The 23,956-nt window shown below is 44.9% G+C and overlaps 1 protein-coding gene across 2 annotated transcripts; it reads left to right on the top strand.

Moving 5' to 3' along the window:
* The first annotated feature begins 468 nt into the window (after nt 1–468).
* On the top strand, nt 469–22,090 carry LOC311111814 (ubiquitin carboxyl-terminal hydrolase MINDY-2-like). Of its 2 annotated transcripts, none has more exons than XM_084154677.1 (9): nt 469–1,478; nt 2,354–2,411; nt 8,842–8,906; nt 15,798–15,956; nt 16,886–16,988; nt 17,821–17,963; nt 18,895–19,068; nt 20,059–20,232; nt 20,738–22,090. In XM_084154677.1, exons 1-9 carry the CDS (start codon nt 576–578, stop codon nt 20,915–20,917), a joined length of 1,959 nt encoding a protein of 652 aa, XP_084010803.1. In that variant the 5' UTR covers nt 469–575; the 3' UTR covers nt 20,918–22,090. The 2 variants fall into 2 exon arrangements, with proteins under 2 accessions (XP_084010803.1, XP_084010802.1); XM_084154676.1 differs by having other exon boundaries at nt 495–1,478; nt 20,741–21,333.
* Nucleotides 22,091–23,956: the final 1,866 nt, after the last annotated feature.

The raw sequence follows: 23,956 nt of genomic DNA, 5'->3' as shown, positions 1-23,956 counted from the left end.
CATGCAGTCATGGGTGAACAGAGAGTACAGGAGGGGACTGAGCACGCACCCCTGAGGGGCCCCCGTGTTGAGGATCAGTGTGGCAGATGTGTTGTTACCTACCCACCATCTGGCCAATCAGTGTAATTTTGTAAATACCGGTTCTCTATTGCAAGACGTTATTCAACCAAATTTCGTCAAAATCGGCCCAGTGCTTTCTGAGAAATCGCGTGACTAAAGTTTGAATTAACATATAAAGGAAAGGTTGGAGATAGATCCATAGCCCCTCCCCGATTTCATCGTGGGGGACAATGAATATGAATGTAAAAATGACAGGAAACCATGACGAGAAAGCATGTGCAATTTGTTGCAAACGGAATAAAAGTTTACACAGCACACCCAAATTATGAAAAACAGAGCACTCAAGTCTCCTGTTATTCTCTACTGCCTCTCCTTGGCCTGACGAGGCATTTCTTCCAGAACTCTGTGGGCTCTTCTCCAGTGACGTCACTGGCAGAGATGTCATGGCGTCTGTGGGGCTGAAGCTGGAGCTGCAATTAAGCTAGCTAAAAGCTGTCGACAGTGTGTAAATCGAAATGGAGAAAAATTCAAATCTGCATCGAGATGTTGGAGGAAGTACTCTATGTGCTACTATTGCAGGAGAAATGGGCGATATTAAAACAGTTGGCGGAATGAAGGGAGTGACCGATACGTGCAAGAATAGTGAGCATTCTCTCAGTACTTTGGTTAGTTGTACTACTAGCTCCAGTAGTGCTCCTAGCACTGCTAGTAATGCTATCTCCAGTGTTGAGAAATTAAATATGCCAGAAATGTTTCTCCCGGTGCAAGAGAAGAACATTCAATCGAGTGGTTGGTCGGAGACATTGTCCTCTGGATCTGGAGATCATTTGAGTAACGGGATGGGAAATGGCTCGCAGCTGGCTACAGGAAATAGCGAGGGTGCCACCTCAAAGTTAGTAAACAACAAAACGGATGGCGAGCCCTCCTCGATGGGGGAATCGGGGGCAAGGATTACAGATGATCAAGCTGAGGTTTCTGTTTGTGCGTCAGTTGAACCAGTGAAGCTGGCAAAACCGACACACCTATGTCCGGACAAAACAAATACGGGAAACGTCAAATGTGGAGTTGCGATTGACAATACCATATGCGAGGGTTTGCCGAGTGGGAGTGACCCGTGCATCGCGGCAGAATCTAGGAGCATTGACTCACTTGAGTCCTTCTCAAACCTCAACTCCTGTCCCAGTTTCGATCTCAACAGTGATGGGTTGGAGGACAGGGGGCTGGCCCTAACACTACAGAGCGAGTATGGGGCTGATGGAACTAAGATCCCGTGCACCAAGGACCGGGGCGCTGGCCAGTCTATATACCACATCAAGTGGATCAAGTGGAAGGAGGAAAACACACCTATCATTACCCAGAACGAGAACGGCCCATGCCCATTGCTGGCAATTATGAATGTCCTATTGCTGGCATGGAGGGTAAATTACTGACCTCATGACCGGACCTCTGAGACAAGTTTACATTTGGAACATTTCCAAATCTATTATTTGTCAATACTAAATTACTAATAGAGAGGTCATTCTGAAGCTGGTCATCATAACTAAACTAAATAAATCTGTTGTATTATCAGTTTAAAATCAAAATTGAATGATCAGTAGTAAAATAAGCTATTGTCACCTGACAGAATATAGAATGCCATGAAAAGTTTAAGATTCATAAAGAAAGTTGAAATTGTACCACTCATATGCACTCATCTTTATTTTCTCTTAATACTCAATTACAGTCATTTTATGATGGAGCTTGTTGACATAAGTCACATTGACCAATTATACCATAGACCCAATTGTATATATTTTCCCTGTGCTGTGGCCTTGGCAGCTCAGTCCCTCTCTTATAAGTAGTCTCTGACAGCGTCCAATTGAGTCCTGTTTAAGCCTCTGGTTTAATTTACATCATAAAGATAACGTTTAATTACTGTCAGTGACGGTTGGTTGGCAGGCAGTGGAGATTCTGATTCGGTATGTGGCTTCACAACTTAAACTCCAGCTCTGTGTCTGTGGTGTCTGAAACCTTCCCTAAAACTTCACTACCTACTGTGAAAATGGGTGCCATGAAGTGACTGTAAACAGAATTATTTGCTTCAAATGCCTGTCTGTGTGCTGACAGTCGTGCAACCGCTGACAGTACACTTCTGGTGACTTTAAACACAGCTTTCCACTTCCCAGGTGTGGGTGTATTTACTGTGAACCATAATCATGGGGGAGGGAGATGCCTGTCAGCCAGGTTCTATTGTCCTGGCTAACTTTAGTCATATTGCTTGGTTTGTTAAATAATGTATGTGGTTCCATTACAGGTGAAGATGCCACCAATGATGGAGATCATAACTGCTGAACAGTTGATGGAATATCTTGGTGAGTATAAGTGAGAATCTGTCTACGAAACCAAAGACCGAATGTCATATAAATCAGTGACCTGTGCTTTAGTTGCCCTCCTGGAGGGTGAAGTGTACAGTTTATGACCTGTATTTTAAGCATGGTAAAAATACAAGCCACCTTGACAGTGCTCAAAGGGATGGAGAATACTGTATTTTTCTTTGGTTTTGTACCTACCGAGAAGGTCCATGTCACAAATTGCTAGTCTGGTTGTAAATTTAGTACACCAGTGCAGTGGAGCATTGAGCTGTAGTAGAAACTAGCCTGGGAAGTGCAATGTGACCTTAATGACAGAGTACTGGAGGGCTGTAATTATGTCCCACTGCCTGGGAAGGCATTACTGTATGAATAATCACAGGACCTGCCTCACTGCCTGCCTGGCCCCTCAGTCTTATTTTACTAATTTACTCGCCTCCCTTCAGTAGACTGTGGATTTGCTGCCTCTCCTAGCTTTAGGATAAATTACTATATAATATGGATTTCATATAATTTAAGCTATGGCACACAGTAATTGCATAGCTGCTGTGAAATCACCCATATACCAATATTACCTGAGTTGTCGTTCTACATCCCAGATAAACTAAACCTCCACTTGATTTTTAGCCAGTGAATACAATGGGTGCGTTTGTAAATTCACTCTAGTGTCAGAGTGCGCTCTGGGCCATTTGTAAATTCAGAGCGTTGTCAGATTGGACGCTCTGGCCGTGGAGTAGGGTTGAACCGAGCGTTCTGAGCTCAGAACAGCAGTCAAGCACCCAAGCTAACTGGCTAAAGTTGGCTAGCTTGCTAGCTACTTCCAGACACAAAAAGAGAGCACCTCTCTCTGAACATTTTACTTGCCCTAGCAGAGTTGGTTAGAGTGTTTCATGATATCAGGAGGGTTAGTGACTTCATCCGGGTTACTGTCAACAATTTAATAAAATGTTTTAGCCAATGTTTACTTACACCTGTCATAACAACCGAGTTTAGGGTGTTCGTAAATTCCTATATTATTCTGCGCTCTGACACTCAAACTTGCTCTGAAATCGGAGTAGATTGCCAGGTTGAATTTACTAACGCACCCAATAAATGAATTGGATTTACAGTATTTTGGAAGATACTGTAATAAATTCAATACTCTACCTGGGTCATTTTACACATACTGGTCCTCACCTAGCTGCTAGACCTGCCCTCAGAAGAGTGCATATGTACTTGTATACCCGTTAGTGATACACCTGCAGTCCCCACAGATAGGGTGGGTGGGTGGGTTTAGGGTCATAAAATGTTGTATGGATGAAGGGCGGGCGGGTTGGATAAAGAGAAACGATGCATAAAAAATCCATAAATGTATAGCTCTTGTGCAATTCATATCTATAGACTTCATTTAGGTTTTTCTTTCATTCTTTTTATCTGGCGTTAGTGTGTAGCCTAAGCTTTGGGGCCTAACTGTAGCCCCTAAATACACGCCAATTGCCAAATGCATTTGGGAACTTGGGCAGAAAAAGTTAAGATCGATCCATTGAGGCAAAAAGGACAATGTCAGAGTTTAATTCAATAATAATTTAGAAAAGCTGCGAAATGGAGAGTTGATGTTTGGGGAAAATGTAGTGAAGTGGTAAAAGAGGATGATAGCAGTTCTGGCTATGTGATGTGTGATGATTGTGAGGCACTATACAAATTCGACAGTCACAAGACGGGGACTTCAAAATGGCACATCAAGGGAACTGTACTGTTCAGATTGGTTAAATGGAATAGTAGCCTAACTGAAATCTGGACACTGACTGTAGGTCTATAACCTCTCACATTGCCTAATATAATATTAACTCCTGCAGAATTAAGCATTTCTTGCAGTAAAATGATACACCAAATATACATTTTGAAACGGGTACATGAGTGGAGAAATATGATTTATTTCTTTCAGCATCTTGAGAGAATGAATGCGTGGTTAGGGCCCGTCTATAAAGGTGGCGGTGCTCTTTATCAGCATCATAAAAGTGTCAAATAGGACAAATGGAAGCCACCACCCAATTATCTTTATTATTATTTTAACCACATAAAATATGCATCCAAGCTGGACTGAGATCTTATCAAAAACATGTTGAGTCGTTTTAACAGCTTTTTCCTTAACCGGTGAAACTGATGTCATTTGGACATGTTTTTTAAAGTTATTACATTTTCTCCTTGGTCCCGAAACGTATTTGCTGTGTGAGAGAAGCAGAGATGAAAGAGAACACATTTGAACAATGTCAACTATACTGAACAAAAATATAAACGCAACAATTTCAACAATTTTACTGAGTTACAGTTCATGTAAGGAAATCAGTCAATTGAAATGAATTCATTAGGCCCTAATCTATGGATTTCACATGACTGGGCAGGGGCGCAGCATTGGGAGGCCTGGGAGGGCATAGGCCAACCCACTTGGGCGCAAAGCCAGGCCCAGCCAATCAGAATGAGTTTTTCCCCACAAAAGGGTTTTATTACAGACAGAAATACTCATCAGTTTCATCAGCTGTCCGGGTGGCTGGTCTCAGACGATCCCGCAGGTGAAGAAGCCGGATGTGGAGGTCCTGGGCTGGCGTGTTTACACATGGTCTGCGGTTGTGAGGCCGGTTGGACGTACTGCCAAATTCTCTAAAACAATGTTGGAAGCGGCTTATGGTAGAGAAAATGTACATTAAATGCTCTGGCAACAACTCTAGTGGACATCCCTGCAGTCAGCATGCCAATTGCACGCTCCCTCAAAACTTGAGACATCTGTGGCATTGTGTTGTGTGACAAAACTGCACATTTTAGAGAGGCCTTTTATTGTCCCCAGCATAAGGTGTACCAGTGTAATGATCATGCTGTTTAATCAGCTTCTTGATATGCCACACCTGTCAGGTGGATGGATTATCTTGGCAAAGGAGAAATTCTCACTAACACTAAATTTGAGGGAAATAAGCTTTTTGTGCGTATGGAACATTTCTGGGATCTTTTATTTCAGCTCATGAAACATGGGACCAACACCTTACATATTTTTGTTCAGTATAGATTGAAGCATTCATTCTATCGATTTATAACATTATTCTGGTGAGCAAGGGTTGATTTAGTCTTCCAGGGCAACAAGTAATTACAGAAGAGAAGCTGCCTGTATCTAATTATAGAAAAGTTGACAAACAGCCTACCAAAATGTCGCAAATTATAAGCAGAAACATAGGCATATCTAAAAAATGCCTGTCAAAAAATCTTCCATCTTAGACTGTACAACGTATTTTCTATATTTGTGGGTTAGGGTCGGGTGCGGGCCTCACATTTTCATCAGCGGTTGCGGATGGGAATATTAGCAATTGCGGGCGGATGAACAAACAGCTCACCCGCGCATCGCTAATACCCATGTCTGTGGACCAAGCCCCTGCTAACGTCAGGGAAACAGGAGCTGTGTTCTTTCTCCATGCGTGGGACGCTGACACCACTGCCTCCCTCCATAGCTGGGTGCTGTTATGATGTAGAACCAGGGGTGTCCTGTTACTAAAGGCATTCTCATCCAAGCTATAGAGAAAAAAAATCCCTGTCACTATAGCCAAGTCCTCTTTTCATGGCAGTGGTCAGTTTGGCTTCAATTTTACAAGCTCTAATTCTTTGACTGGCGCTATGACTAGTGTCCAGTTTTGAGTGTGTTCTAGCTAAATGCATCATATAAAGACTGTTAGGCGTCAATAACAACTCTAACTATAAGGGAAATGGAGCCACCAGCTGCTGAGTTCTGAGAGAGGCCAAAAGTCCTGAAATGTATCCACATTAGTCATGCCATGGGAGTTGTTTACTTTCATATGGTCATTTGGGGCTTCAGTATAGAGGTCAGTTTGTACCAAAAGACTCCTGACTGTTTGTGCTACATTGTCCTACATTCTGCATGTGATTAGCAGATTCAACTGGTTTTGATTTAATCTGTATTAATCATTATGGGCCAAGACACAGACTGTCGTTAATTTATGGCTAAGGATATTTCTCACCATGGTTTAATTACAGTTTACTCTGTAGTGCTTAATTGGGGGACAGATTAGTTAGTTAGCTACCAAGATAGAATATAAACAGCAAAATGTGATTGGGAAACAGAGGGATGATTCTTCATTGTCAGGAAATATAACTCAAATGTTGACTTAACTTCTCATGAATGTGTTTTGTACCAGGGGTAATAATGATTATATGCAATAACGTTGTTACCTTTTGGTTAGATGTTACATTTCTTGGATGCATTGGCTACGAAAATGTAATTTAGAATTAGTCATTGTGTCTGTTATTGAACTCTGTTAATGGAATGGCCTAATGTTTCCTCCCCACAGAATCTGCCTTTGTGAGTCCATAGCACTTGGTATCCATTACTGATCAATTATAATTGAATTGCATGCATTAGTTTGGTTCATTTTGCTGGAAGAAAAAGCATCATCTACCATGTGTGCATTTCATTGTCAGACTACACTCTGACCAGGCAAATCTAATTTGACCTTCCCCAAATACTTTTTTATAAGAGAGGAGGAAAGCAAGAAACTGTAAAATGTACCCTGCTGGTCAACTGACATGAAACCCTAAGAGAGGAGACCATTCAGACTGACCCAAAGCATTAGCAAATTGAGAGAAACATAGTTGCCATCTTTAGATATTCTCTTAGAGGTAGCCTAATGTGTGGATCTGATGGAACACAGAACTCACTCCAACCTCATAGCTATATGTTCAACACCAGTAAGAAGCCACAGAGAGGCCTTACCCCCTCTTCCAACCACTCAGGGCCCTCTCCCCCACTGTGCCCCAGATGGAGTCCCCTGATTGCTCCCTCTGCAGCTCTGCACCTTGCTTATCTGCTCCTACAGATGCCCATGGTTGATTCCAAGTTCTCAGTGTAAAAACATTCCCTGTCTCTTTCGAGCAACCTGACTCACAGTGAGCACTTACATTTACATTTTAGTCACTTCAACCCTTCTGCAAATCACAGGTGACAAGCTTTCCGACTGTCATGTTAGATTTCCTCTGAGGAATGCTCATGTTTGTAGCCATCCCACTTCTGTACATTGCTGACCTTTAACTGCATTATTCAGGCTATGTATGTGCGTATCAACCCAGATATGCCTGTGAGCCGTCTCTGCTCTTCTTTCACAAGAGTGCCCATAAATTGCAGCTCTGTGTTTGTGGCGACGGCTTTGTCTTTACTCCAGCTAGTGTCTGATGGCTCATAATGAATGATTTGGGCCCTGGTCAAACCATTAATCGTGTGTAATGTCCAGGAACAGGCAGATAGGCCTGTCTCCTAGCCTCACTACGCACAGTTATTGTTTCATGCCCAGCCAAAAAACAATGGCTTGTGAGAAAGAGCTGCTCACAAAGAGCCCCATTTAACGTGGGCTGATTCAGACGCTTTATTAATAACTACTGTGAGGCCCATAAGGGCAGAAGTGGAGGAGATGTATGTTGTATTAAAGAGGCTGCTGGTCGATGTTGGGATTTAGTACTCCGTGGGGCATGCCAGTGAATCAGCAGCAGCAGTAGAGGCCCAGGCAGGGAGGGCACAGTCTACAGTCAGCTGGCAGGGAACAGGGGGCAGGCGGAGGGAGGGAGATAGGGGGGTATGGCCGGGGGTTTCCCTGGGCATAGAAATGTCAGAGTCAGTTGACTGGCCTCAGCTGGGTGCATTCTTGGCCTGGGCTGAGGAAGCCTGTGTCTGAGGAGAAGATATGGAGATGAAATCAGAGTAGCTCCCCGGCTCTCAAACACACTGACCACTGGCTCACTTTGCTAAAGTAAGAAAGCAATCGTTGGATTATGAGAAAAGGTAGGCCTATTTTTGTTTTTCAGATATAAAAGTCTCACAGAATCGTTATCTTGTAACATCAAATATCTCGCAATTGGGTATGTTTTCGACAGTGAGAGACTGTGCCGCTGTGTGTTGCTCAGAGAGGGGAGGGTGGAGTTGGGTGCAATGTTAATGGGTGGATGACAGGTGCACTGTGATTAGCACCACAGGGCTCTCACTCTCTGTGGTGGTTGACTGACTTTGCAAGGCTCTCCCTGCCTGCCCCATTGGCTGCTCTTCCTAGGTCCTACACTAAGCCCTCAACACCTCTCTAGCGGCTCCCCACTGGCCGGGGCTCGACTGACCCCGCATGCCTGGCCGAGCCCTTCTTGGAAAAATAGCTGGCCAGCGCTTAACACTCCACACCCCACTTCTCACTGAGGATTAGACACTTCTTATGGAATCAGAACGCAGTCGATAATATCACCTCTTTACATGTGATTGACGTAAGCAGACTTTGTGATGTCAGTGGTGAGAGGGCAGGGCACTACCCTGATGATATTTTCACAGCTCCCCTGTGTGTCTGTGGCTGCTTTAATTAGCCTGTATCCCCAGGACCTCTGATGTTGCTTCCTCCTCTCTCTCTCTCTCTCTCCCCTGCAGGAGACTACATCCTCGATGCCAAGCCGAAAGAGATCTCTGAAGCCCAGCGGCTAAACTATGAGCAGGTAAGGACTGTTGTTGCCTAAACACAATCAATAAGGGCAGTTATTCACTGTTCTGCCGGTCCGTCTCTCTTTGTGTCTGTCTGTGGCTCATGTTGGAGAATCAGACGGGCATGCAGGATGAGCGAGGAGGCTGGGAGGGAGAGGCAGGCAGGCTAGACTGTTGAGTACCCCTCCTCTCCCTCTTAGATCTCTGATGGCAGAGCAGCAGCCAAAAAGCAAAAGCAGCATCACACCACGCCAGGGGGGCTCACTTGTTCTCACTTCTACACCTAAAATATCCCTGCCTGCCGTTTAGTGACTGCAGTTCCTGTCCTCTTCTATTCTAATAGGCAACGATGCAATGTTAAGATGATGACTATTTAAACGGTCATGTGCATCTGCGTCAGTGCATTTGCACAACATTTGCATTGGGAATGAATCTCCAGAAAGACCAATGAATGTATATTTATGTAAGATGAAAATAAGCAGCGTGATGATTAGGGTTATGTGTCAGGGAAAAAACAGCCCACTGCCCTGGAGCTGCGTTTAGCCCCTATATAGGTTACATAAGCCGCGTCTTGCCAGGCCCACGGCACAGCACGGGTCATGAGGGGCAGATCGTGTCTCTTCACATCGCTGTGGGAGGGTGCTCAGGGATGCACGGCTGTTCAGATCGAGGCCAGCGCTGGGGCTCTGAGTGGCTGACATGGCCTGGCAGGGATGGCTTTCCCATTCCCACTCCCATCCACACTCCATCCCTAACCCTGCTGCCTGCCTGGAATGTGGGAGGGGCACGGCCTCTCTTCCTCTCCTCCTCCTCTCTACTCGGCTGTGGCAAAGAACCAGCACATCTGTGAATGTTATTCTCTTCACGGATGTCATCGTTCGGGGAGGAGAGAAGTAATGTGTGTGTGTGTACATACCAGAGTCTGGATTACTATAAGAAGGAGAATGTTCTGACTGCCGTACAGTCATAGCTCTCCAAGCTTCTGGTACGTTGTGTGAATTTAAGCAGAAAAAACTAGCAGCGCTCAAATTAAATGGTGGTGGACTCATTGTAATTATGGTGGTCTAATCTTGGACTATGGTCCAGAACACCAGGCTCTGTGGCGTGTGTATTTGTGCACTGTGTGTGTCCATGTGTGTGGATAGGCCATGTGGTGGATGTGTAGAGTTTAGGGCAGGCTCTGTGTTGTTAGCTGGGGCAGAAACAATTTGTGGGTTCCTGTTAGATTTGGCTGTGTAAGCCCTGCCTCAACACGACAGGAGAGCACTCATCCAGGCACGGAAGGAGCCTCACACCATGAATGGGGATAGGGTGAGAGAGGGTTAGGGAGGCTGTCTTTCACTAGGGAGTCTTTCACATGCCAATGTGCATGCCAAACCAAAATATAATACATTTGTTAAATCTTGCCTTTGTTTGATATTGTCTGCTGCATATTTGAATAGTCAAGTTCCTTTCATGATTTTGAAGAGTGTTGAACGAGTTCAGCATAACAGAGTTCTATTTATAAACTCTGGCTTCAAAACATCATCTGTCGGAGGAGGATATGAGGATTAAAATAGAGATTGCTCAGCTGTTGTTAAACAGTAACTCTGAGAAACTGGAGCGCTCAGTGAAGGTTTATTCTGCCAAGGCTGGTTTTGGTCAGGTTCCCATAGCCTTGATAAAGGGCACTCATGAGATTTTGTACGCAGTAGCACTTTTATGGTTAAATGATATAGAATATTCTATTTTATTGAGATAGAGATGCTACTAAAAATAATGTGGAAGCTGTGTCGCTGTATATATACATGATTGTGGAATTTAAGAGTGCGCAGTTGTAGACAAAAATGCAGAGCTAAAAACTGACGTAGGCTACCTAATAACGATTTGTGCCAGATCTCCATAATACTCAGGGAGCTGTCCACTCAGTGTGCCAATGACATGAAAACTGAAGCAAAGCTCTTGCCTGTGTCTGTCAATCAGTCTGTCAGTCAGCCACGTGTTCCTATCAGCCTGATTTGCAAGCGGATGGAGGTCTGGAGTCACTCCCCAGTCCCCAGTGGAAGCAGAGCGCGCGCGCGTGTGTGTGTGTGCGTGTGTGTGTGCGTGTGTGCGTGTGTGCGTGCGTGCGTGCGTGTGTGCGTGTGTGTGTGTGTGTGTGTGTGTGTGTGTGTGAGACCTGCTGGTTTGAGCTGGCGGATGAGCGTGGCCGTGTGTGTGGCTCTGCCACAGGGTTGTGGGAATTCAATATTGATCTGGCTCCCAGCCTGCTAGTGGAACATGTGACAGGAAGGCCGGCCTGTTTATCCAATCAGTCTCCCTCTTCCGTAAAAGCTGGAGTGGAACTATTGAATACTGGCCTTCATTGTCCAGTGACCACGGAATAGTCTACTGTACATCATCACATGCAAATACCACAAGCTCTGTGTGGATACCATATTCAGCACAGAATTTATGATTAGGGTGGCATTACTTAGATGTAGTCTGGTCATAATCTGTAGTCTGTGATCGGCTAGAGCTGAGCGGAGCAGGGCTTGGCCACACAGCAGGAGGGCGTGGGTGTGCAGAGCAGGCAGCATGTTGGGCACTGGGCAGAGCGGGAGCAGTGGGCGGGCACGTTCCTGATCTCTTACTGTGCTGCCAGCTTCGCCACCCACCAGACAGAGACGCAGTGCCCACACAGTTGTGTGTGCATGTGTCAGTGTGTGTGTTTTTGCTTTAGGCACGTTTTGTATTCACAGCGCTGACTCACGTTGGACTTGTGCTTTAGCACCTGTCCTCAAGAATACAAGTAGGAAAACAAGGAGGATAAAGCAGAGAGAATCCTCACTGTGTGTCTTAATGATAGACTACATGAAGAAAAGGAAAAACAGCCCCAGACCATTATTCCTCATCCACCAAACTTTACAGTTGGCACTATGCATTGGGGCAGGTAGCGTTCTCCTGGCATCCGCCAAACCCAGATTTGTCTGTCAGACTGCCAGATGGAGAAGCATGATTCATCACTCCAGAGAACGCGTTTCCTCTGCTCCAGAGTCCAATGGCGGCGAGCTTTACACCACTCCAGCCGACGCTTGGCATTGCGCATGGTGATCTTAGGCTTGTGTGCGGCTGCTCGGCCATGGAAACCCATTTCATGAAGCTCCCGGCAAACCGTTATTGTGCTGACGTTGCTTCCAGAGGCAGTTTGGAACTCTGTAGTGAGTGTTGCAACAGAGGACAGACGATTTTTACACGCTACGCGCTTCAGCACTCAGTGGTCCCATTCTGTGAGCTTGTGTGGCCTACCACTTTGCGGCTGAGATGTTGTTGCTCCTAGATGTTTCCACTTCACAATAACAGCACTTACAGTTGACCGGGGCAGCTCTAGCAGGGCAGAAATTTGACGAACTAACTTGTTGTAAAGGTGGCATCCTATGACGGTGCCACGTTGAAAGTCACTGAGCTCTTCAGTAAGGCCATTCAACTGCCAATGTTTGTCTATGGAGATTGCATGGCGGTGTGCTCGATTTTATACACCTGTCAGCAACAGGTGTGGCTGAAATAGCCGGATCCACTCATTTGAAGGGGTGTCCACATACTTTTGTATGTGTGTATATGTATATATATGTATATATGTATATAAACTTCCGACTTCAACTGTGTGTGTATATATATATATATATACTGTGTAGTTGCAAACCGTAGTCTGGCTTTTTTATGGCGGCTTTGGAGCAGTGGCTTCTTCCTTGCTGAGCGGCCTTTCAGGTTATGTCGAAATAGGACTCGTTTTACTGTGGATATAGATACTTTTGTACCTGTTTCCTCCAGCATCTTCACAAGGTCCTTTGCTGTTGTTCTGGGATTGATTTGCACTTTTCGCACCAAAGTCCGTTAATCTCTAGGAAACAGAACGCGTCTCCTTCCTGAGTGGTATGACGGTTGCGTGGTCCCATGGTGTTTATACTTGCGTACTATTGTTTGTACAGATGAATGTGGTACCTTCAGGCGTTTGGAAATTGCTCCCAAGGATGAACCAGACTTGTGGAGGTCTACAATCTTTTTTCTGAGGTCTTGGCTGATATCTTTTGATTTTCCCATGATGTCAAGCAAAGAGGCACTGAGTTTGAAGGTAGGCCTTGAAATACATACATAGGTACACCTCCAATTGACTGAAAGTATGTCAATTAGCCGATCAGAAGCTTCTAAAGCCATGACATCATTTTCTGGAATTTTCCAAGCTGTTTAAACGCACAGTCAACTTAGTGTATGTAAACTTCTGACCCACTGGAATTGTGATACAGTGAATTATAAGTGAAATAATCTGTCTGTAAACAATTGTTGGAAAAAATTACTTACTGTCCTAACCGACTTGCCAAAACTATAGTTTGTTAACAAGAAATGTGTGGAGTGGTTGAAAAACGAGTTTTAATGACTCCAACCTAAGTGTATGTAAACTTCCGACTTCAACTGTGTGTATACAGTGAGGGAAAAAAGTATTTGATACCCTGCTGATTTTGTACGTTTGCCCACTGAAAAAGAAATGATCAGTCTATAATTTGAATAGGAGGTTTATTTGAACAGTGAGAGACAGAATAACAACAAAAAAATCCAGAAAAACGCATGTCAAAAATGTTATAAATTGATTTGCATTTTAGTGAGGGAAATAAGTATTTGACCCCCTCTCAATCTGAAAGATTTCTGGCTCCCAGGTGTCTTTTATACAGGTAACAAACTGAGATTAGGAGCACACTCTGAAAGGGAGTGCTCCTAATCTCAGCTTGTTACCTGAATAAAAGACACCTGTCCACAGAAGCAATCAATCAATCAGATTCCAAACTCTCCACCATGGCCAAGACCAAAGAGCTCTCCAAGGATGTCAGGGACAAGATTGTAGACCTACACAAGGCTGGAATGGGCTACAAGACCATCGCCAAGCAGCTTGGTGAGAAGGTGACAACAGTTGGTGCGATTATTCGCAAATGGAAGAAACACAAAATAACTGTCAATCTCCCTCGGCCTGGGGCTCCATGCAAGATCTCACCTCGTGGAGTTGCAATGATCATGAGGAAGGTGAGGGATCAGCCCAGAACTACACGGCAGGACCTGGTCAATGACCTGAAGAGAGCTGGGACCACAGTCTCAAAGAAAACCATTAGTAACACACTACGCCGTCATGGATTAAAATCCTGCAGCGCACGCAAGGTCCCCCTGCTCAAGCCAGCGCATGTCCAGGCCCGTCTGAAGTTTGCCAATGACCATCTGAATGATGCAGAGGAGGAATGGGAGAAGGTTATGTGGTCTGATGAGACAAAAATATAGCTTTTTGGTCTAAACTCCACTCGCCGTGTTTGGAGGAAGAAGAAGGCTGAGTACAACCCCAAGAACACCATCCCAACCGTGAAGCATGGAGGTGGAAACATCATTCTTTGGGGATGCTTTTCTGCAAAGGGGACATGACGACTGCACCGTATTGAGGGGAGGATGGATGGGGCCATGTATCGCGAGATCTTGGCCAACAACCTCCTTCCCTCAGTAAGAGCATTGAAGATGGGTCGTGGCTGGGTCTTCCAGCATGACAACAACCCAAAACACACAGCCAGGGCAACTAAGGAGTGGCTCCGTAAGAAGCATCTCAAGGTCCTGGAGTGGCCTAGCCAGTCTCCAGACCTGAACCCAATAGAAAATCTTTGGAGGGAGCTGAAAGTCCGTATTGCCCAGCGACAGCCCAGAAACTTGAAGGATCTGGAGAAGGTCTGTATGGAGGAGTGGGCCAAAATCCCTGCTGCAGTGTGTGCAAACCTGGTCAAGACCTACAGGAAACGTATGATCTCTGTAATTGCAAACAAAGGTTTCTGTACCAAATATTAAGTTCTGCTTTTCTGATGTATCAAATACTTATGTCATGCAATAAAATGCAAATTAATTACTTAAAAATCATACAATGTGATTTTCTGGATTTTTGTTTTAGATTCCGTCTCTCACAGTTGAAGTGTACCTATGATAAAAATTACAGACCTCTACATGCTTTGTAAGTAGGAAAACCTGCAAAATCGGCAGTGTATCAAATACTTGTTCTCCCCACTGTATCTATACATACTTTGAATTGTTTGCGATATCAGACATATCACTATAATCAGTGTTCATTTTCGGAAGTTGCTTTCATTTCAGTGCATCTAATTTGTCAACATTCCAACCGAAGCAAATGATTACTTTTTTTCAATTCCACAAAAAATGAACACCCATCAAAATAAAGTGATCTTTCTTCTCTTTCTTGTGATGTAAGTGTTGAGATGATGTGTTACATCCCAGAAGAAGCTTTAGTGTTCTTATATATGCAACAGAAAGACAATGTATTCCATTCAGCCCATTTCAGACGTTACCGGGGTGTGTTTGACAGGTCATTACAAACATTTCTGCGGCTGTAACGTTAATGAATGAAAAAGACAGGCACAAGCAAAGTATGAAAGAGTCGCAGGAGTAAAGTGAAAGCAATCAATCCAGCGAGATTTAAGTTACAAGTGGATTTTGCACCCCTCAAACACAGGAAATAGATGGCTGAAAAAGACAGATCCTCAGGTGGGCGGGGCATGCGCGTTGCTACAGACGGGTGTTAGCCTTTTGTGTGTCTGAGGGGCGAACGACAGGAGGGAGTGATGAGTATGATAGACAGGAAGTTCCTTGGTTAAGATCACTTTCTGATTTGTACAGTTTGTATACTTAATTTATAGTCCAAACTACCTGGTTTCTGTGGGTGACTGCTGTTTTTCTACCTCTATGTAACTGCTGTAGTATGTGACAGTGGTTGGTTCACTGTCCTCAACATTTCTTCCGATGTCAAATCTTATTTCAATGCCATAGTCAACAAGAATTCTACAAAGACAAACAGCCCTGGCTAAAGACCTTGAAAAGACACAGAACATTACTTTCTATTTGTTATTCCCCAGAATATGAGTGATGCCATGGCGGTGCTGCACAAGCTGCAGACGGGGCTGGATGTCAACGTGAAGTTCACAGGGGTGCGGGTCTTTGAGTACACCCCAGAGTGCATCGTCTTTGACCTGCTGGACATCCCTCTCTACCACGGCTGGCTGGTGGACCCGCAGGTGAGAACCCCCCCCCCCCTCTCAGCCCCCTTTAAAAGTAGACTCAGTGTTTCATGTAAATGCACAAAGAAAACAGCAGTAGTGGGTCAATTTCCGCAAGAACTCAGAGCGTTTAAGCGTGAGGCTGAACTTCTCCGCTGTTTTGGTCCTGTAGCTACCACATTGTAGCAGCTTGAAGCGAACCCGTGCACATGCCCAGATACTCTGTGTGACTGAAAGCAAAATATTCCTTCGGGCTCATTGCAATAACTGCGGTGCTGCTCACGGCAACATCATAACGCTAAGTCTACCTTTAACCAATGTAGCTATTACTATGATATACAGGCAAATATATTGTTAAAAATCACCTTGTCCTAGAGAGATTTACAAGGTTAACAAAACATCACGCCAGGGTAAGCCTACACGAAACACAGCCCTTATATGAAGTGTTTCTAAAATCCCCTATGGGAATAATGAATGGTGAAAAAACGATTGGAACCATTTCCCTGTTTGACCGCTAGGTTTTATGGGTATTATGACATACTGTGGTACTCTAAAGCCGTTTTGTCATACAGACAATAAACCATCTCCACACATTATTTATGAAAGAAATGACTGGTTAGCATGCAGCTCCTCCTGAGTATTTTTCTCTTGAAAACATGACAATATGCTCTTGTCGCTTGTTCTTACATTTACATTTTACATTTTAGTCATTTAGCAGACGCTCTTATCCAGAGCAACTTACAGGAGCAATTAGGGTTAAGTGCCTTGGTCAAGGGCACATCGACAGAATTTTCACCTAGTTGGCTCGGGGATTAGAACCAGCGACCTTTCGGTTACTGGCACAACGCTCTTAACCACTAAGCTACCTGCCGCCCCTCACTGCATAGTAGAACACAACAATGGTTGATGAATGCTCTCTCTCTCTCTCTCTTCTATGTTCCCTCCAGATGGGCGACATGGAGAAGGCAGTGGGTAACTGCAGCTACAACCAGCTGGTGGAGAAGATAATCTCCTGCAAACAGTCGGACAGCAGCGAGCTGGCTGGGGAAGGTGGGTGGACCGACCGACTGGGGGGATGTGTTGCTTTCTTTCTTTCTCTCCGCTGCATCCTCCCTCGACTACACATCCCTGGCTGCTTGATAAGACCGACATTTCACTCCATTTCCTCCTTTTGCGCTGAGCAGATAAACGGAGGGAGCGCCTGGGCTAAACATTCCTTTGGACGACAGACTTTAGTTGAGCTCTTTTCCTTTTCGTCTCTCTCACGCTGCTCGTATTGCTCACCCTGGGCAGGTCACATGTATTCCTGTCAGAGGCACGTTTTCTTCTGGTTGGAATGTTTTATGCTTTTAGCATCAAGTTTATTTTAAATTTTTTATATATACAGGATACGCATGGTATACATCGTCCAACGAAATGCTTACTTGCAGGTTCCTTCTCGTTCCTACGAACATAAAGTAAATGGCTCAGTAGAATAGAATAAACATTTTAGCATCATCACATAAATAACCAAATAACGAAAGAGTGAGTCAGTTAGCGGGGCGGAGAGCTGCATCTCAGTTTCTCTCATCCTCTCCAGTGCTTCTCCACCGTCTGTCTAGTTGTCTCCTTGTCTTAGTTAGAATATCACCCTGCCTCTCCCTGTCACAATACAACTCTGTCTATCTCTCTCTCTCTCTCTCTCTCTCTGTGTCTCAGTCTATAGGTCAGTGTGTCTATCTCCTGGTCCGTCTGTACATCACTTTGTATCAGTCTCTAAGTCTTTGTCTGTATGTCAGCCTGTCTATCATTGTCGGTCTTGTGTGTCTGTCTGTCTCTCACTGACTCACTCTATCTCTTGACTTCTCTCTCTCTCTCCCCCTCTCTCTCTCTATGCCTGCAGGCTTTGTAGCGGAGCAGTTTCTGCACAGCACGGCCACCCAGCTGACGTACCACGGCCTGTGTGAGCTCACGTCCACCGTGCAGGAAGGAGAGCTCTGTGTGTTCTTCAGGAACAACCACTTCAGCACCATGATCAAGTTCAAGGTGACTGACCACTCAAATCATTGCCAAGCCTTTATCCACTGGTTATGACAAATGGGGCCTTGAAATACTGTTTACTGTGAATGGTTCTTCCTTACTTTCCTCTACTACAGCGTCCCCTAACCACCATCCATTATGAACAAAACAAGTCAAGTCTGCCTTGTCCTCTTAGTAGTGGGAAAGGGTGTTTTATAAATTAATTGCACAATGTTACTGAATTCATATCACTCAGTCCCAGATAAGCCTTTATTTCAAATGTATAGCTAACTTCCGGATCAGATCACCCCATTGTATGTATGGTGGGTTGTTGACACATGGGACTTTCTTTCATCCAAGTCTTAACAACCATCTGTTAACAGCTGAGCACTGGTAGTGCATTCCCCTCTCCCCGTCCTCCCCCTCCCAATAGAGCTCCCCACACCCCAGTCCCAGGTTATGTAATGTTCAGTACACAGGGTTCTGTGACTGGGGTGAGGGCATAAATACAAATGCCCCTAGGAGCATGGCAGACACGTGATGGGGACCTATTCAGCACCTAGAGAGTTTGAATCCTATCTACGATGGTTTCATCCGCCTTGTGCTCCCTCCCCTTATCACTGCAGCTGGGACAGGCTCTTCCTGTTATCTATAGCAGGGCAAGTGGAGCAGGCCTGTCTGTGTGAGAGAGAGAGAGTGTGTGTGTGTGTGTGTGTGTGTGTGTGTGTGAGCATGCTTGCCAAGTGAAGCAAGCTGTGTGTAGCATGCATGACCCCAAGAGAAATGCTTACCAGTACCAAAGCCACCCTCCTTTAAACACACACACACACACAGAGAGACTCATTATTCCGGGTGTAACCTACTACAGGAATAAGAGGGTGTGTAGATGTGTTTGCTGGCAGTGATAAGACGTGTGTGTGTGTGTGTGTGTATAACGTGTGTGTCTCTGTGTGCTCAGGGCCAGCTGTACCTCCTGGTGACAGACCAGGGCTTCCTGACGGAGGAGAAGGTGGTGTGGGAGAGCCTACACAACGTGGACGGGGATGGCAACTTCTGTGACTCTGAGTTCCGCCTGCGACCCCCGTCAGACCCAGAGACAGTGTACCGCGGACAACAGGACCAGATAGACCAGGTCAGACCACTACGCTAATTGGGCTCTCTGATCCAATTCCACTTCATTAATGGGAGCAATGACAAACAATGCTGAACACCCATCTAGCTTAATCATGGCAGCCATTTCGCACTATTGGGTTCCCCACATATCTCTTGCAGAGGATGTATACCAGTCACAGTGCAGCATTATAAACACACTAGGTCAGGGTGAGTCACAATGACAGAGTGTACCTGAAGATAAACAGAGTGGATTGTATAAAGGGTACAGTAAATATTACACACATCCTCTCTCTCTGGGCTCTGTTTTCCCCGTGGCTTCCTAGCCTGCTCCATCTGCACTCAGCTCTACCCTGGAGGAGTAGCAGGGGAAAGTTCCTCAATAATAGATGTTCAAAGCTCCCCTGCTCTCCCGTTAACCCCCCACACACACTCAGGGTTTTGATGTCTGAATGCCTGATCAGGAGATGACCGTGACATGTGGCGCCTCTCTCTGTACTGTGCTGCGTCACGCTGCACTTCGATTGGCTGTTTAATAATGCATGATGTGGTTTGTGTCCCCTGTGCAGCCGACAGCTGATTGGCTGTCCCGTTAGGCCTGGTGGCAGGGCTGCCCAGCAGCTTGTTCGTCTGCCAGGGTCCACATCACCACCCTCACCCAGTACAGAGAGGGAGGGAGGGAGGGGGTCATCACTACTCACACTCTCATCCACTCAGACCCAGACACTCTTATGCTTGAGAGGGCATATCATAGCCAACAATTAAGACAATCTGCTGCTGCACTCAGGAAAAGATTGGTTTCACTCTACATGAGGGTTATGAATGAATAAATAGGTGTTTAGCCCTGACTTTAAAATGGGTGGTGTTTTGTAGTTTACAACTAGGCTTACTTAACCACTTGGCAGTGGCACATCACTCTGGTAACAGTGTAAACACCATGAAGTGAAACGCATTGACCTGGTCCTATTTTCTCTTTCTCTTTCTCTCTCTCTCTCTCTCTCTCTGTATGCAGGACTACCTGATGGCGTTGTCGCTGCAGCAGAGTCAGGACCTGCAGTGGGAGCAGCTCCCCGAGGGCATCAGTGACCTGGAGCTGGCAAAGAAGCTGCAGGAGGAGGAGGACCGCCGAGCCTCCCAGTACTACCAGGAACAGGAGCAGGAGCAGGCTGCCGCAGCACGAGCACAGGTCAGGGAAGGAGCCACAAAGGAAGGAAGGAAGGAAGGAAGGAAGGAAGGAAGGAAGGAAGGAAGGAAGGAAGGAAGGAAGGAAGGAAGGAAGGAAGAGGAGGGAGGGAGGGAGGGAGGGAGGGAGGGAAGGGAGCTTGTGAGAAGGAGGGAGGGAAGATGGGAGGAGTGGAATTGAATTAGCAATATGATGAGAGAAAGATGTGTAGGAAAAAATGAGGAATGAGAATGAGAAAAAAGGTAAGGGTTGTCAGTTTATATAGATATAGCAGAGTCAGGGGTTTAGTCAGATAGAAATGAAATCTATAGCTGACATGAATCTGTTGGACACAATACATGTTCTATCTGAATGTATCTCTATGTTTAATGTAATGTTGTTGTGATGTAATGTTGCTTATTCACCGGCTTGAATGAGCCACAGGTAGGTATTATGGTTGAGCCACAGGTAGGTATTATGGTTGAGCCACAGGTAGGTATTATGGTTGACGCTCCTGTCTGTTGTGCAGCAGCCAGCAGAGGGCAGTGACGAAGCAGACAGAGCAGCAGCAGAAGCAGCATCATCATCATCGGCAGCAGCATCATCAAGAGCAGCTGGAGCCACGCCCAGCCCTGGGAAGCAGCCCTCTGCCGGGGAGCGCAAACCCAAAAAAGAGCCCAAGGATAAAGACAAATGTGTTATATTGTAACAGAGGATGGGTGTGTGTTTGTGTGAGAGAGAGCGAGAAAGAGGGGGGCCGCATTTCTTTTCACATTGAACTGACACCTACGCACAGCCCCTTTTTAAGAGCGAGAGATAGCGACGAGACAAACTGAGGAGTAGCCGTTCCCAAGCCACTGGTGCCTGCCATCCTCTACCCTCAGTGGGCCCGGACAACAGAGGAAGGGACGCTATGACAACTACCACTAATATTTCGTACAGTTGGCCAAACTTTGTTACAAGTCGCACAGTGCACTATATTTGTGATCTGGGGTCAAGGTTATTGGGGGTGATTTTATAGCAAAATGAGAAATCCCAGAAACAGGATTCTGGGACGGAAAGAATTCAGAATCTGAAATATCTCCTCTCATAGCACCAACTTTTTTAAAGGAAACCATTTTCATTCATTTTCATTCATTTTCATTATTGTTGCAGTTGATAAGCTTTTTTTGTTATTTTGTTTTACAGCACATATGTGTAGATATGCCTGCTTTGATTCAGTTCCGTTTTTGAGCATTAGACTTTTTACTGAAAACACGTAACATTTGCTGGTTGGTGGGGGTCAATTAGCTCCTTCCAATTGGAGATAATCAACAGTTTGGTCAGAGTCCTATTGGGATAGAGATGAGGTGATGGGGACATCAGTGAGTGTAATATCTAAGCACTCCTGTCTCTTCGCCACGTTAATGGATGCCAAATTACTACTTTAAGTGTGTTTTTGCGTGTGTGAGAGTATTTTAGAGATTTTATTTTGGTATATACTTAAATTGAAAGGGATTCATTTATGTTTTTGCCAGTTAGAAATTAATGTAAGACCCTGTTGTGACAAGCCTTTTGTAAATCCCACTAAACACTAACCACATCCCTGTTCTTCCTGAGAGGCCTGGAAGTCACAGTTCCATACTCTGGTAAGTGCTGTGTCTGCCAACCCTCATCTGCCATTAATACTCGCCCTATCCAGATTGACCGTACCAGAGTATGGCAGTGTTGAATTCTGGTGTGTGTGTGTATGGCATTGGTGTCTACAGCGTGTATGTGTGGCTGATATGCTCAGCTGCATTGATTTATGCTCTTAATTTCAATTTGGAAATAACCTAACATCATCAACAACAGCAAAGTTGTACGATGTATATGAGCAGTTGGATTGAAAGATATGCCATGTATTTAATTTCTCATATTTCCTTTATATGCTTCACATCCAGTACAATCACACAGACATAACCATGGAAACACAGGACAGTGCACCTGACCTAATTTGACTTCTGTCGCTCACTCTTACGCTGTCCCTGAGAGACTTGGCTGGTTATTGGTTATTGGCTGCAGAGGCAGAGTGATAGTAGGATCCCACACTAATAGTCTGAAGTGCCCAATGTCACACAGCTCTGCCGGCAGTTTAACTGCTGGTCACACACCATAAAAAGTTGACAGAGATGGTGTCAATATGGGAAGCCTCATGACCTCCTAGTTGAGTTATGGAAGTAAGATTTTCTACTGTAGCCATGTTTGAATCCATGTGCTCCTACAATATCTGACTTTCAGACAAATTTATATACATTGTGTACATACCTAATGCGCATTTATGACAGAGCTAGCTAGTAGTTTGTGCCATTGTCCTACTATGGTACTGCCACCTACTGAGAAATTAACAGTTTTCTATCTATACATTCCAGCTGGATGCCTTGACTCAAGCCTTGTGTTGTACGTCAGACTTAGAAACACAGTTCCAGGGGAGACTCTTTGCAGTGCTGCTAGTTAAGGGGTCTCCCATTTTTGTCTGTTACATTTTGTTCTCATTGTCCAGAAATTGACAACCCCAGCCTTCAAGGACAAGTCCAGTACTTAGTATTTATTTTTGCCTGGCAACTGGCTGCATCTTGGAGCAGTAGGCTACCTGACTAATCAGTAGGAAGGCTTATCTGCTGGCTGGACTTGAGGACTGGGGTTAGCTCAGCCTGTCTATAGGGCCCTCACGAGGCCACACTTACTCTGTATATAAAATGCCTTACAACATTTACAATATCTTTTATAAGGATGAACGGAAACAGGTGTATTACCAGAATGAGACAATCTGTAGATTTGAACCTAGACATCAGAAATACTCTCAGGCCTTCTCTGAAGGGACATATCCTTGAGTGTCTTTTGTAAATTGTTTGATGTATATTAGCTGCCTTGGCAACAGCAATGATTGATATATATACCATTGTAAAGTATTTAATATACCCTGTAGTAACTCCCTCGAGAATGTGTTGTAATGTAAATGTGTAACCACATATAGGTATCAGTAACAACTTATTTCAACACATGGTTAACTAGGTCAACTTCATATTATCAGGCTGTGCATAATTATTGCTAGTTAGTTACATTACCAGTCAAACGTTTGGACACACCTACTCATTCAAGGGTTTTTCTTTATTTTTACTATTTTCTACATTGTAGAATAATAGTGAAGACATCAAAACTATGAAATAACACATATGGAATCATGTAGTAACCAAAAAAGTGTTAAACAAATCAAATATTCTTCAAATAGCCACCCTTTGCCTTGATGACAGCTTTGCACACTCTTGGCATTCTCTCAAGCAGTTTCACCTGGAATGATTTTCCAATAGTCTTGAAGGAGTTCCCACATATGCTTAGCACTTTTTGGCTGCCCTTCCGTCAGACTCATCCCAAACCATCTCAATTGGGTTGAGGTCGGGGGATTGTGGAGGTCAGGTCATCTGATGCAGCACTCCATCACTCTCCTTCTTGGTAAAATAGCCCTTACACAGCCTGGAGGTTTGTTGGGTCATTGTCCTGTTGAAAAACAAATGATAGTCCCACTAAGCCCAAACCAGATGGGAAGGCGTATCGCTGCAGAATGCTGTGGTAGCCATGCTGGTTAAGTGTGCCTTGAATTCCAAATAAATCACACAGTGTCACCAGCAAAGCACCCCCACACCATAACACCTCCTACTCCATGCTTTACGGTGGGAACTGCACATGCGGAGATCATCCGTTCACCCACACCGCGTCTCACAAAGACACA

This window comes from Coregonus lavaretus (assembly GCF_964263955.1).
Source record: "Coregonus lavaretus genome assembly, chromosome: 37".
Taxonomy (NCBI): Eukaryota; Metazoa; Chordata; class Actinopteri; order Salmoniformes; family Salmonidae; genus Coregonus; species Coregonus lavaretus.
The sequence above is the reverse complement of the archived record's forward strand: the minus strand, read 5'-3'. Positions and strand labels throughout refer to the sequence as shown.

Excerpts from the sequence above, each read along its gene's own strand:
- LOC311111814 (XM_084154677.1), top strand. The coding sequence starts at position 576 with ATGGAGAAAAATTCAAATCTGCATCGAGATGTTGGAGGAAGTACTCTA. Across the intron at positions 16,989-17,820 it reads CAGCGAGCTGGCTGGGGAAG|GCTTTGTAGCGGAGCAGTTT; the intron begins GTGGGTGGACCG and ends CTATGCCTGCAG. Across the intron at positions 19,069-20,058 it reads AACAGGACCAGATAGACCAG|GACTACCTGATGGCGTTGTC; the intron begins GTCAGACCACTA and ends CTCTGTATGCAG.